Source organism: Nyctereutes procyonoides, unplaced genomic scaffold, assembly GCF_905146905.1.
Source record: "Nyctereutes procyonoides isolate TBG_1078 unplaced genomic scaffold, NYPRO_anot_genome, whole genome shotgun sequence".
NCBI lineage: Eukaryota > Metazoa > Chordata > Mammalia > Carnivora > Canidae > Nyctereutes > Nyctereutes procyonoides.
In genome coordinates this window covers 20,025,549-20,040,197 of record NW_026575043.1, presented here as the reverse complement: position 1 = coordinate 20,040,197, position 14,649 = coordinate 20,025,549, and the positions used below count along the sequence as shown (strand labels likewise).

Below are 14,649 nucleotides of genomic sequence, written 5' to 3'. Positions count from 1 at the left end.
TATTCTCCTGCATCTCTTCGTACCTGACTCCCCATACTTTTCATCTTTTTTCTCAATATTTATTGTTGGAATATCTTGTTTCCTCAGGACATTGCTCTCTTCAGAGTGTCAGCTAGTTATCCTGCAGAGTCAATTTGGGCAAATTTACAAACAGTTCAGTTGGACAATATTATCCATTCTTACAGAGCATTTTCATTTTTCCAGGGGAGCTTCAGATATTATGCATTAATTTGAAGGGGTAAATGCAATGGAGGAGTTCAACATACTATCGCTGAAACAACCTTTCATGTCTCATCATATAGGCAGCTGCCTTTCTACCTGACTATAGATTTGGTGGATTGCGGACTTGGCAGGTGGCAATCATATGTTGGTGAATATAATGTATGAATGAATGAATGAGACTGAAAATCTATTTTTATTATGATGCATTTTATTATCATTCTACACATTCCACCCTGCAAGTCTTTATTTTTAAAGTATATTTGGTTTCCCCGTTTGAAGTGTGAGAATTTGATCATCTCTAGATTATCAGGAAAGCATGGATTGTAGGTATTGCTCTCTTTCTCTCCTCCCCCTATAGGGATATTGAGTGAATTAGTAAAGGGATGTGTATATCATTCAAGTCTTTCTTGAGCCCTCATGTGCACAGAGACCTATACTGTTTATTGAGCCCCCTTAAAACTGCTCTTGAAAGCTAATGGTGACTTAATTGCATTCGATCATGTTAATGAGATTCTGATCTTTGACAAAAGATAGTTTTTCAGGACTCATGTTTTCATCTGACATAATGAAGTGGATTGCTCAGGGGCGATAATGATTCTGCTGTGTGGAGAATCCAGATGTCACCACTCACCTCTACAAACCAGCAGAAGACCCAGTGGATGAGCTCTGAATTCTTGTTAGTGGAAATATTCACTAAACAGATAATAACTGGAGGCTGACTCCTTAAGGCGAGCACATCCCTAATGGGCTTGTCAGGATGCGTCTCCATACCACTGCAAGCTCCATGATACTCCAGGAGCCTCTAGAACCAGTGGTGCCCAAACCAATTATAGCTGTGAGATCTGATTCAGCTCAGGATTCTTTTTTCATTAGAAATATGTGTACATTAGTAGAAAATACACTCTTGGGTTTCCAAGAATGCCTTCCTCCCAGCCTGGAGGGTACACACTTCCTGTCTGTCTTGTGATACTATCAATTCCTCAAGGTTCATTTCAAGACTTACTTGCCTTATTCCAAGACCTCACCCTTCACCTCTAACCTAGGTCCTTTCTGTCTGCTCAGCACAATGCCTGCTTGCCTCCGTCGCACATTTCTGGTAAAGAACTGTATCAGTTTAGCACTTGATTTTATATTATCTAGTTGTGTTTATTAATTGTGGTATTCGCACCCCAACTATAGTAAGCTCTGTAAGGACAAGAATGCTATCTTAATCCCCCATGGCATCTCATACAGTGCCAGACATGGTGGAGGTTTCTGCATCAGAAATTCACTGAACTAGTCATGGCATGAGATATTATAAAGACATTTAAACAGAAATGGAAAAAAATAGACAGGGAAATGAAAGAAACCACATCAAACCCCCCTGAAGAACCTCCAACAGTGCAGCAAAAGAACCTCTAGGTGGCTAAGCTACACTTCAGCCATAGATAGACCAATGCCCTCAGAGCACAACCTGGCTTCCTGAAGGCTAAAGAAAACCCTGTGAATCCATACCAAATTGTTATACTTATCTTCTAAGGATAACCCTCATTACCTTCCTAATGGGTAAATTCCAAAACATTCACCCATAGGACTGTGTGTATGTGTGTGTAAGAGAGAGAACAAGAGTGAGAGAAAGAGAAAAACAGAGAGACAGAGATGGAGAGTAAGAGACATGACAAAGAAGGATAGAAAACATCAGAAGGGCTGAGATATTGAGAAGAAGCAAAAGGTGAAAAGGATAGCAAAAGAGAGGGGCAGCTATTTATAGCTTGCCTATGGTCATCTAACACCTGTCTGGCTCTGGCTGCTGTTATAGTAATGCTTTATGAAGGTTGTACTGCCTTAAGGAATACTATAAGGATTTAGCTTTCCTATATAGTTGAAATATTCAAAATAAGCCTGGTAATTGGGTCATCTTATTAGCAAGCAACTCTCACTAAGGAGTTCCAAGAGCTTTCCAGTCAGTCCCTTGTCAGTCCATGCAACACACTCATAGAGTAATGCGAGGGCATGGATTATGAATAATTAGTCCATTTTTATCCTTTCTTCAGTGGGTTTTCATTCCACCTGGGCACCGTCTCTCTTTTCACAGACTGAAGACTTAAGAGCAAGGTATAACAGTGGACACATTAATTTTCATTAAATGTTTTTCCCCTCCTTTTTCACCCCTATCTTCGTATACTATAAGAATGTCTTAGAAATAATGTGGAAAAGTCAGGCAATGCCCACGCTGAATAATCCTTAAGCTCAGACCACGAGTTTTTGGTCTTGTACAGTTTCAATTATGTGGGTGCTAATTAGTCAAGGTTATGAATTCTCATAAGTGAAAGAGGCCAATGTAAGACACAGCATGAAGACAGAAAGAGAGGGCATTGAGGGCAATGGCAAATTAGGAGAATAAAAAAGGGGAGAAAGGGGAGGAGGAAGTCAGGCATCTACGTAAGATTTTCATTCCAACCTCCACAGTCTCTTATGAGTGTGCCACATAGCATACTTGATGTTATAAAACACATTGGCAATTCTATTATCCTCAACATCCTAGGCTTCACTTAGAAACTCCAGCTCCGCAGGATGGGATGTGGAGGGGATGTGATGGGATGTCACAAGGCAGGGCCGAGGGGACTCCCCACAGGTCTCTCACTACAATATGGATGTCGATTCCTCCTACTTTGAGACTAAACAGTTTCTGTCACTTCAGCTAGAACTGTAGGCAAATAATTCCCAGCAGAACTTGGCCTGTGGGTTGTCAGGGTTCCTATTTGATTAATTAAGCTGTCAGCATGGATGTTGTAAACACTGGATATTTTTGTTTGGAAGTTCAATGGTCATTATCCTTGCTTTGCTAGCAGGAGAGAAAAGAGAGTGCAATGGCCTCCTATTTGCCTTTTTGACAGCATGTTCTTACTTAGTAATAGCCCTTCATCAGAGAATCTCACTCAGTGCCACTGGTCCTGACTGCAAAGTCTTGGAGGGCTCACTCTGCCATCTTCTCTTTCACTGCCCTCTCTTCAGACCCAGGGTGTATGTGGGGGGGCAGTACCAGGGTGATATATAAGAGTGGGTAAACTGATCCCATAGAAAGCTGAAGAGTCACCCATACCTAGAGATAGGCTAAGCCAGTGCCTCAGCAAAAGTCTCCATTTACAGGTAGACAATCAAGGAGCTTAAAGGAGAATAAATGGTTTAATCTATCAAACAGTATAATGAGGATTAATTTTACTATTTCATTGCAATCTTCTCTGTGTGTCTGCCTTCTTTTAAAGATTATTTATTTATTATTTATTTATTTATTTATTTATTTATTTATTTGAGAGAGAGAGAGCATGGGGGGTGTGCAGAGGGAGAGGGAGAGAGAGAATCTGAAGCAGGTTCCAAGCCTAGAGTGGAGCCTGACTTGGGGCTGGATCTCATGACCCTGAGATCATGACCTGAGCCGAAATCAAGAGTCGGATGCTTCACTGACTGAGCCGCCCAAGGACCCTGTGTCTGCCTTCTTTTATAAGGCCAAAAAAGTGAACAGACCACTGGGCTAAGGTTCTGATTATCTAAGGGGATGTTGGGGACAGGGGACCTCCCCTCCCCTGCACAACCCTGGGTCAATCATTCAATCCTTGTATGCTTTGGTTTCCAGATTTTCAGTGAGGCTTATCCCTACCATCCCTACTTCCCATAGTTATGATAATAAGAAGGTAAGAAGGTGCTTTCCTGTACATTATCTCCTTTAATCCATAAACAGCTCTTAGAAGTAAACATTTTCAGGTGAGGAAACAGTAATTCAGGGGATCTGTGATTCTGTTGTTGTTCCAAGTGGTGGAACTGGGACTCTCACTGGGTCTGCCTGACTCCAAACCTTCTCCATCCACCATATTGCTTCCCAGGCCCTTTATCAGAGGATCTGTCATCCCTGAAATGACTACATGAATGGCAAAGGGTCAGTCGCCGTAGCAGGTCCCTTTTCCTCAGACCATATTGCATTACTTTATTACAGGTTAGTCTTATTTGACCCTGTAAAAAACCCACAAAAAACCAACCAACCAACCAACCACAATTTTACTACTTCCTGTTATAAACGTAATTTTTTTTAAAAGAGGAAAAAGTCATACAGAATGATGTATTGCACATTTACCCTGTCATCTATTAGTAAGATTCCTTTCCCTCTTCTCCAGTCTCTTACTGATGTCCCTGACAATCTTAGCCCCCCAATTTATCTTTCATGCTCTGCCACAGTTATCTAAAAAGAAAACACTTAGTGCTTTGTAATAGACTCCTTTTAAAAACTCTTCCCTAGACGCTTCCGGCTGTTCATAGAATAAAATCTAAACTTTGAATCAAGGCATATGAGGCTATCAATATATTTCCAAGTTTTCTTTCTAAACCAAACTCCACATTTTTTTTTTCTAGGGAATATGTTTCCCCTTTCATTGGGTCAATTCCTACTTGTTCTTTGAGCTCTTCCCGGGTAACTCTTCCAACTACTCTTCAATCTCTCTCCCCAGTGTACTTTCCAAGCGTTGTGCCCAAGAGATTGGCATTCAGCTCAACTTCTAGTGTACAGGCTGTCCCCTCCAGACTCTTTGAGAGCAGAGGATGAACATATGCTACTACTCCAGTCTCGATACAGTGCTTTGCACATGGAAGGTGCTCAGCAAGAGTCCGATAAACACATTCAAAAGGAAAGTAAATTGACTTTGTGATAACAGAAGCCAAACAAAAATGTGGCAAATAAAGGAATAAATGTAAAACAAAAACAAAAACAAAAAGTAAAGAAATCCTTAATGAAGAGAAAAGTTACTGATTTTAAGTGCCACGTTTATAGAGTTATTTTAAAATTGGCACAAAATCCAAAGTTTCAAAAAAAGAAAAAGATAGATAACAATTTAAGTCACCATAAGATAGACTGTAGTATTCTGAAGAATTTAGGTAATTTGTAATAGTGGTTAAGCATCTTCTAGGGTGAACTGTGTATTTTACTAAAGAGTATAATGAAAATAAAAACATGGTAGAGTAATGTTTATAGTAAGCAATTTTGGGAAACGTTAGGCTAAAAGAAGATTTGCTTTTTGACCCTGTGCATCCTCAGAACCTTTAATACACTAATGTGTGTTGGGATTCTCCAATAAAGGCACAATACACACAGCATGACCTAAATGCACTTGACCATGGACCTTTTTTTTTTTTTTAGAAGTCTTTCACATGACACGTGTTCATAGAGAACACACTCTGGGAAACGTCCTAGTTTCTTAGATGTCATTATTTGTCACTTCACAGAGGCTTAAAAATGAACACACTTATCGTTGATGCAGAAACACACAGAAGGAAAAATTTGAAATGACATCCCATATAAATGCTGCCTCAAAATGATGGAATGGGTAGCCTATTTTTATTAATACACAGCACGAAATAGTAAGAGAGAGCATAGGCTAAGAAATGTTTCTCTACATCTTACCAGCTGCATGATTTGGGGCAAGAAATACTTTGGCAGACAAATTGTGCTCTGTCTGTGAAAATCACAGATAGTGATTTTATCTGGACTTTTGGGGTTTTTTGTTTTTGTTTTTAAATCTTTTTTATGATTTTATTTATTTTATTCATGAGAGATACAGAGAGAGACAGAGACACGGGCAGAGGTAGAAGCAGGCTCCCTGTGGGGAACCCGATGGGGACTCAATCCCAGGACCCAAGGATCACAATGTGAGCCAAAGGCAGATGCTCCACCGCTGAGCCACCCAGGTGTCCCTTATCTGGACTTTTGGACCCCAAAATCTACTGGGGAACAGAAAGCTTAAAGTGACTGATTGATGCTCTCAGGTATAAGAAATTGTTCTTTGTTCCTCTCAGCTCCTGCTGCAACTGCTCACCCCTGTCTTTGAGAAACTTGGGATAATCAGGCATGACAATCAGTTCCTATCTACCTAACACATTCATGCTCTTAATCTTTCCCAACACCCTCAGAGGCAGGGATTCTTCTTCCTAGACAATCCCTCATCCAGGCTTCTTCATCTCCTCTAGCACTCAGCGTCAGCCACCCAGCATTTCTTCTGAATCTTCAGGATTCTTCGCTTACTGGCTCTGTCCCCTATGGCTCCATAAACATCACAGTACCTTCAATCCTAAAACAAAACCCAAACCAAAACATGACTTTCTCTAACCTACATTCTTCTTGAGTTACTATCCAAATTGTTTTTTCTTCTCTTCCAAAAAGATTAGTCCACATTTGTTATGTCCACTTTTCACATCTCATTTACCTTCAACCCATTAAAATTTGGTTTTTCCTTGAGCAACTAGTGTCACCCCCCCATAACTGCTGAGTCCAGTGGGAAGTTCTCATGTCACTGCATCTCCTTATTGTATTTGATAAAGCTGGTTACTCTTTCTACTTTAAACACCCAGCTCTCTTGGATTTAGTGACACTGAATCTCTGACTTCCCTTCTACTTATCTGATCACATGGTCTTTGTCTCCTCCAGTGGCTCCAGCTCCTGGACTGATTCCTTAAAAGTTGTTTCCTTTCAGACTTTGAACCTTAGTCTGCTTCTTGCCTGAATTACTTTGTCCGAATGATTTTGCCCATCCATGATGCATGGAACCCAAAATGATGCCCTTAACTTCAGAGACCGTCTGTTGGACGTGGTTATCTGGAAGTCCCTCAAGTACTTCAAACTCAGAAGGCACAAAACGAATCACATTTTTGCCTCCACTATTTTGCTGGTGGAGGTAGTATGCACTGTGATTAGGAGAGAATGTCAGGGTTCAAATCGGAGCCCCCACACTCTCCAGATGTGACTTGGGTAAGTTACTTACACCACTTCAAACCTCATCTCATCTGAAAAATGGAGATAACCATAGTTCCATGCCTAGAGGGGTGCCCAAATAATTACATGGGAAGTACATAGAACCTCTGTACAACAGCCAGGACTGGTGAGTGAGTTGTCAGTGGGAACCACTATTATCGTTTCCCACACTCATCTTTTTTCCCCAATTTCCCTGCATTCTTTATCTCACTTGGAGTTGCAAGCCTCTATCATCATAGGCATACAACCCAGCAACCTGGGAGCTGTACCTGATTCTTTCCTCCCCTCTGCCTGCACAGACTGCCAATCACAAGTCCTGTGGATTTTGTCATCCAAATGTTCTTCAAATCCCATTCGTCCTCTCCATTGCTACAACAGCTGCCCCAGTCCAGGCTCTAGCTCTCTCTCCAATCTTGAACCCCCCCCGACTGAGAATTGTTAATGTCACTCTCACCCTTAAAACACATCAGAGTCTGACACCCCAGCTGGCTTTTGAGAAACGCTATTCAAGAAACAAGTGAAAGAGAAATATTGAAGTGTTGAGGATATTTTAATGTTTTATGTGGTTGAGAATGCAGAATATGTGCAATTGATATCATCCTGTAGATGACTGGGCTCAGGATGAACGATGTCAGTGTGCCATCAGACTCACAGGATGGCCAAGCTGGAAGCACACACACTGGGTGTCTACCAATTGCTCTGCTTCCTGTCCTTGGCCTCTGACTGAAAGAATGAAATAATTTCACGGCTTCTCTTACAGATCAGGGGGGCAAATGAGACATGAATAGCTTGCTGGGAGCTTCCGGGAAAGCTTTTGTTGTGCTGATGGGAGGAACAGGCTTTGCTGATGCCATTCTTCCCCCTCTGCTTTCTGCCATAACCAGAAATACGAAGCCAGGAGTCATGGGAACCATGGGAGCCATGGGAGCCATGGCAGGACTGAAAAAAAAAAGGCAAGAGAATCTGCAAGGTGCTGTCCTGCAAACCTTGGGCTCCTGTGATTGGGCCCAGGGAGCAAGGAACTTGCTCATGAATTCTATCATTCGCTTGGAGGGCCCACCCAGTAGGGCTGCTTTGAGGGGGGGATGGCTGGTAAGGAATTCAGGTCAGAGATCTTTGGTCAGAATGACTTTCCCTCAACGGAGTACCAGATAAGTAGGGAGCCCATGTCAACGTAGAGCAAAGTAACATCACAAACTGTTCCTAAGTTTTCACAGCTGCAGCTCCAGGTTAGCAAAACCTATCAATGAACATTGCTCCATTCCTTTCATGATTTATGTGTCTTGGCTTTAGGCTCAGAGGTAGAGAGACAGCAAAGGCCCCGTAGAAGACCAGGCACGTTTTTCAGCCATATTCGCCTCCTCAAATTCATTAACACGTCCCACCTGATGCACAGAGATGGCTGTGCTCTGCCAGCAGTTATCAAAGCACAGCGACCATCTGTAGCTCAGGTGTGGAAAGTCCTGGTTAAGGAGATGCTCTGATTCTCCCCTGTTCACCTTCTCTGCTCAGAGGACCCAGCAAACAAGGGGTTAATCCGGGACCATCTGAACCTATTTACTTACATGTTTAAAAAGAAAGAAAAAGATTCCACTTAAAGGCAGGATCACTTATAAATAAATCCTATGGTTCTGAAGATAGTAAGGAAGGAAACTCCAGGGTTTAAGGCATCCCAGCTCATCTTACATAAAGTCACAGGGAAAGAGAAAGGAACAATAATAAAGAAACAAGTGCAAAATGGAAACAGTTAAGTGTAAAGTTACTTTTCTTTTTGTGTTTTAATTGCTCAATGCAATAGTTATATTCTTTAAATAAGCAGGTAAATTGATCTTTGTTGGTAAATCTAATTGTATTGTAAACACTTGAAAAGAAATATTCAAAGAGATTCCTTATGTGTTCTTTAATTTTACAAAGCATTCTCTTTCTTGTTTTTTTTTTTTTTAATCGCTCCTTCCACTTTCTAGGTTTCCTGAAACTGAGGCACACCTGCACGGATAGGACTTTATGTTTAATTTCATTTCCAGTACACACATGTGATACTCTTGTCTCTTCTCCTTCTTTTCCACACCCAGCATGGAGCCCAATGCGGGGCTTGAACTCACGACCCAGAGATCAAGACCTGAGCTGAGATCAAGAGTTGGACACTTAACTGACTGAGCCACCCAGGTGCCTCACAAATATTGCGTTTTAAGACAAAAATCTCTGAGCCCTATGAGTATCCCACACCTTTTTTTTTTTTTTTCAGTCCTGGTCCCACCACTGTAGTAAAATCTCAGGCTGTCATGGCAACCCCTGAATGACATGGGACAAAAAAAAAAAAGATACTAACCTGGATAAATCCTCTATCATTGGTTTTTTTAAGGCCCTTTGAAATGTGTTTGATTTCTCATACGCTAAAGAATAGAATGTGGAATTTTGCTATTTCTCTTTCCTTGTTTCTGCAAGAAATTTGGAAATACAAAATCCTCAAATGTAATAACACCTATTACAGGCTACACGTATTGGAATACAGCTTAACTCTGAAAGTACACATTATGGGCTCTCAGAAGGATTTAGAATACGTGTTGGTTTTAAAATATATAGATTTTTATCTCAAAGGTAAGTTTGCCACGCTTCTCCTCTCCCACCATTTTAGTGAAGGAACAAAAGTAATACAATGCCTTTTGGGAAAAAGAAGGGAAGACTTCACATGCTCACTGTGGTGATGCTGTGGTCATGGTCCCAACCTTCCCGCTCAAGACAGGACATCCTCCCCTGGTGGCTCATAGCTCTCACTGGGAACCCGATCTGACACTCCTTTTGTCATCTTTCCTAAGACTTCCATTATTATAACTATTTTCTGAATGGTCTGTGGGAAAGAGCCTCAGACCTCAGTCAAATCCCCATCAGGGACAAAGCCTTCCTCCCTCCTTCTCACTGCACTAAATAGTTGGCTCTAAAGGATATAAAAAATTCCTGTATAGTTGGAGCAAAACTGGAGACAGAGTTTCAAATATGTATTTGTTGACACTCAGGTAGTGATCATTGCATTATAAAGGTGTGCTTTCACATTTTAATCAAATTGGGTCCAAACACGTGTGCATGTACACACACACACACACACACACACACACACCTGAAAGTGATAAATGAACTTAGGGGGGAAAACCACATTTTCATCAGATTTTAAAATACTCTGAAAAATATTAGCTGTGGATTTCTTTCTCACCTGGAGTACTCATTACTAAAAAATATTAACAATAATAGTCTGCTCCCTAAAATGGAATGAAATTGTGGTTATTACATTTCACCTAACATACAGGAATAATAATTTAGTTTTCCTTCCTCTTAGTCCACACCTGGGATAGCAAATAGTTCTATGCAGAACCCACACGTTGTACTAATAATGTTGTTTATTCTGACTCAGTGGTTTCTTTCCTTCTCTTGCATTTCCACTCTGGCTTCAACTGATTTCCCCACATTTATGTACACATTTTTACCACTAAATGAAAATGAATACAATCGATATACCTCAAATAGTCAGGAGTCAGAGATTTTTTCCTAAGGAAGTGTTTAGTGTTATCTCTGATGTTATTGCCTTTTTTTCTGATGTTATTACTTTTAATATATATATTTATATTCCCACAGAGCTCAATGATTTTACCTAGATGCACTCATATAATCATTTCATTGTGCTTGCTTTCCCCCCTCTTTTCCTTACTAGCTTCTCCTTTGCTTTAGCTCCTCCCTCCCTTATTTTGGCTACTCTCCCACCAAGGATGCATGTCATCACCTACATGTATATGCTTCTTACTCTTTTCTGCACTCACAATACTCTGCAGACCCAGGCACAAACACAGTTACACACACATGGAGAAGAGCATATGTACTCCTCCATATTTCATTTCCTCACCACTATCTCTCTTGAAATAACCTGGCATAGGTCTAATTCATTCTTTTTTTTTAAAGTAACAATCCATTGTGTGACTGTATCACAATATATTCCACCATCCCACTACTGAGGACTGCTTATTTTTAAGTCACTATAAATAATGCAGTAAATAATACTCATCTTTATAAACTAGACTTTGAATATCTTTGGCATAGATTTCCAAGAATAGAGCTGATAGGTCAAAGGCATGTGTCTTTTTAACATTAACAGATATGGCCAAACTGCTTTCTAAAAAGGTTATGAAATCGTACATTTATATCAGCAATCTTTGTTTTTCTCAACATACATGCCAGCAACAGATATTACAGTTTTTTTTTCTAAATTTTTGCCTGTTGGGTAGAAATAACTTTGGCGACTTTCCCAGTCTGCTAGTGAGTTTGAGCATGTTTTCATATGGATTACAGGTCATTTGGATTTTCTGTAGTGTGAACTGTCTCTTCATACACATTGTATATTTTTCTTTTGCTTGTCTTCAGACTGTCAATTTGTAAGAGCTTCTTACAAATTGTTAACTTTTTATCTCTGATGTATGTTCTGAATATTTTTCCAGCTCTATCTTTTATCCATTGACTTCATACATGATATTTTTATCATATACTTATATTTTGGTCATTTGTTCATATAAATGGTCATTTGTGGTATTTTGGCATGTATAAACCAAATATATATACATGTGAAATAATATATATAATTACATATGTACAGATAAATATATACTAAATATAAGAATATGTTAAATGCATCTACTTACATGTAGCATATATAATACATACATCTAATATAATATATATATATACTAAAATACCGAGATGTAAAATACTAGTCGCTTCAACATCATTTAATTTATTAAAATAACAAACAAAAAAACAAAAGCCCACATACTTTTCTTACTCCACAATACCAACAACTATAATAAGTAATCTTATATACCTACGTTGATTCCTGGATTCTCTATTCTGTTCTACAAAACATTTCTTATAGTATGTTCTGATACATGTTTCAGAAAAAAAAAAACATGCCAACATGCCCTATTATTCTTCTTTGTATCATTTTCTTGATTATTGCCAAGTAATTACTCTTACAAATGGACTCTGTTATTTTATTCAAGACAAAAAAAATATCCTCCCTTGGGATTCCAATTGGTAATGCATTATATTTACATACTAATTTGGGGAAACTTAAAATTGAGATATCACATCCAAAAACATACTTGCCTTTTCAAAGTTTTTTCATGTCTCTCATTAAAATTTAATAGCTGCTTTATCTGTGTTCTGTATCTTGTTTTTTAAAATTTATTTTTATATTTCACAGTGTTAGTAAGTTTTATATGTGGAATATTTTTTCTTATTTCTAAGTTCTTAGTGCTAAAGAGAAAGACCATTGACTTTTGTGTATTTATATTCTATCTAGCCATCTTACAAAGTTTTATTAATATTGTGCTTTGGTCCTTGAATCTGTTGGGTTTTCTATATATACAATCATAGCATGAGCAAAATATATAATTTTATTTTTCTCAATATTAATATTACTCTTAAATTGTTCACTTGCTAAAAATTGTTGAATCAATGCTTTTTTTTAAAAAAAAGAATGGTGATAGCAAGTATCTCTAATTTTTTATTATAATTGAATTAACTTTTTGCCATTTAGTATACCAAAAGTTATTGGTTTGGGGCAAATAATCTTTTTTTAAAGATTTTATTTATTTATTCATGAGAGACAGACAGAGAGAGAGAGAGAGAGAGAGAGAGAGAGAGACAGAGAGAGACAGAGAGACAGAGACCCAGGCCGAGGGAGAAGCAGGCTCCATGCAGGGAGCCCGATGCGGGACTCGATCCCGTGTCTCCAGGATCATGCCCTGGGCTGAAAGCGGCGCTAAACTGCTGAGCCACCTGGGCTGCCCTGGGGTAAATAATCTTTAGTATAATTGAGGAGACTTCTTTTACTTTTGTTTTATTTAAAGTCTTTAAAAAAAAAAAACAAGCTGCTGAATTTAGTCATGTTCCTTTCAGTGACTATTGATTTGATTGCCTGATTTTTTCTTTTACTTTTTTTATACATAGGATTATACAGATAGCTTTTCTAATATTAAGCCACCTTTGTTTTTGTGTGTGTGCATGTGTTTACTTGCTATATTTGTAAATTTCTAGGCAAATATTTACTAAAATGTGTCAAATGTTAACCGCTATAATTTAAAGGGTTCCAGGATCAAATTAATTTGGGAAACACCCAACTGAACAGAGTTAAGTGTTACTTCCCAGAACTGTTAAGCTAATATGTATTGTCAATCTACAAAAGGAGATTAGAGTACAAAATGTTTAGTGAACTTTACTTGACTGTCTATCTTTCTCCTAAGCCATCGCATGAGAGTAGATTGAAGCAGAACAAAGTTTGGGAAATGCTTATATAGAGATTGTATACTGAGAATTGGAAATAGTTTTAGCACATAAGACCAATAAAATCATGAGAGGAGAGTTGATAAATTAAAAGCCACACTAGAGGATGACAAAACCATTTGGGAAAAAATAATTAACTAACATTTTGTACCAATTATACTCACTTTTACTGTATAAGATTTTTACCTGGCTAGGCCCAAATTATTGATATTTTGCATTATAAAGACCCATTATAGAGCATAGAGCGGTCCTGGAGCTGGATGTAGTCCCAGCTCCAGCCAATTATCAAAGTGTAATTCTAAGAAGTAACACTATTACATCTGTATCCTTCTCTACTATGCGACCCATGATATCATGACTATCATGACATGATGACACAGATGGACTATCACAACATGGCTTGCGTGTGGCACTCACCGATGACATATTCCACTCTGAAGAGATCCCTTCTGGGGTCATATGGACGATTGAAGTCGATCTGGATGAAGAAAGACTGTCCCCTACGTACAATCAACTTGTTGTTTTCATACTTGTCAGTGTGGTGGTCCACTTTATTGGTGTCCCATCTCTCCTTGAACAGGTGAATATTTGTAACATGAAGATAGTCTACACACAAAGAAAACAATTGGGGGACATCACTGAGTAACTTTGATATAACCGCAAACACAAAAAACAAGATTGTTTTTCCTGATTCCTCAAGTATTGAGGTAACAAAGTTTGTTGGATAAAACTCCTTACAGGGGGTTGATAGATTTAAGAGTCAGTCTGTTGTGACATTCTTGTCTTCAAAGAGGATTTTAAAGACTTTTCCCTCCCTGATCTTACTTCATACTACAGGGTACTCACTTGGGATAGACAGAGCAGTGCTGATGATGCCGGTCATATAGGTCTAGGTACAGAGAAACTAGGGCCAGAGTTCAAGTCTTCACATTCCCAGGCTCATGCTGGCTTTCATTATGTCAGGTGCTTACCATCATGACTAGCAACTCATTATTTCACTAACTAGGGAACAGCCACTTCAACTTTCCTATCTTTAAAAAGGAAGGAATTAAATCTGACAAAGTCTCAAAGAGATGTTCTAAAGGTCCAAAGTTGACTTTTAATACAAAGCTCTCCTCTTACTTCAGGAGGTCAAATACCCTTCCTTTTTAATTCTAAAAGTAGATCTGGTTCCTCAAAGTCAGGAACGAAAAGAAGAGGTGTGAAGACCCAATACTGACATTTTATTGAGATATAACTGTTGCCACTTTGAACATGCAAAAACAAGCTTCACATTTCCCTAGCTATGACTAATCTGGAAGTCAAACCCTTGTTTAATGCAAAAATCTATA

General features: G+C 38.9%; 1 protein-coding gene across 1 annotated transcript in view; it reads right to left on the bottom strand.

Annotated features, from left to right (window-relative positions):
- The window catches only part of F13A1 (coagulation factor XIII A chain), a 157,496-nt gene that overhangs the window by 129,659 nt on the left and 13,188 nt on the right, over positions 1-14,649 (bottom strand). The window contains exon 3 of the mRNA XM_055322680.1: positions 13,736-13,924. Within this exon, the coding sequence (XP_055178655.1) occupies positions 13,736-13,924 (189 nt within the window). The remainder of the gene's footprint in view (positions 1-13,735; positions 13,925-14,649) is intronic.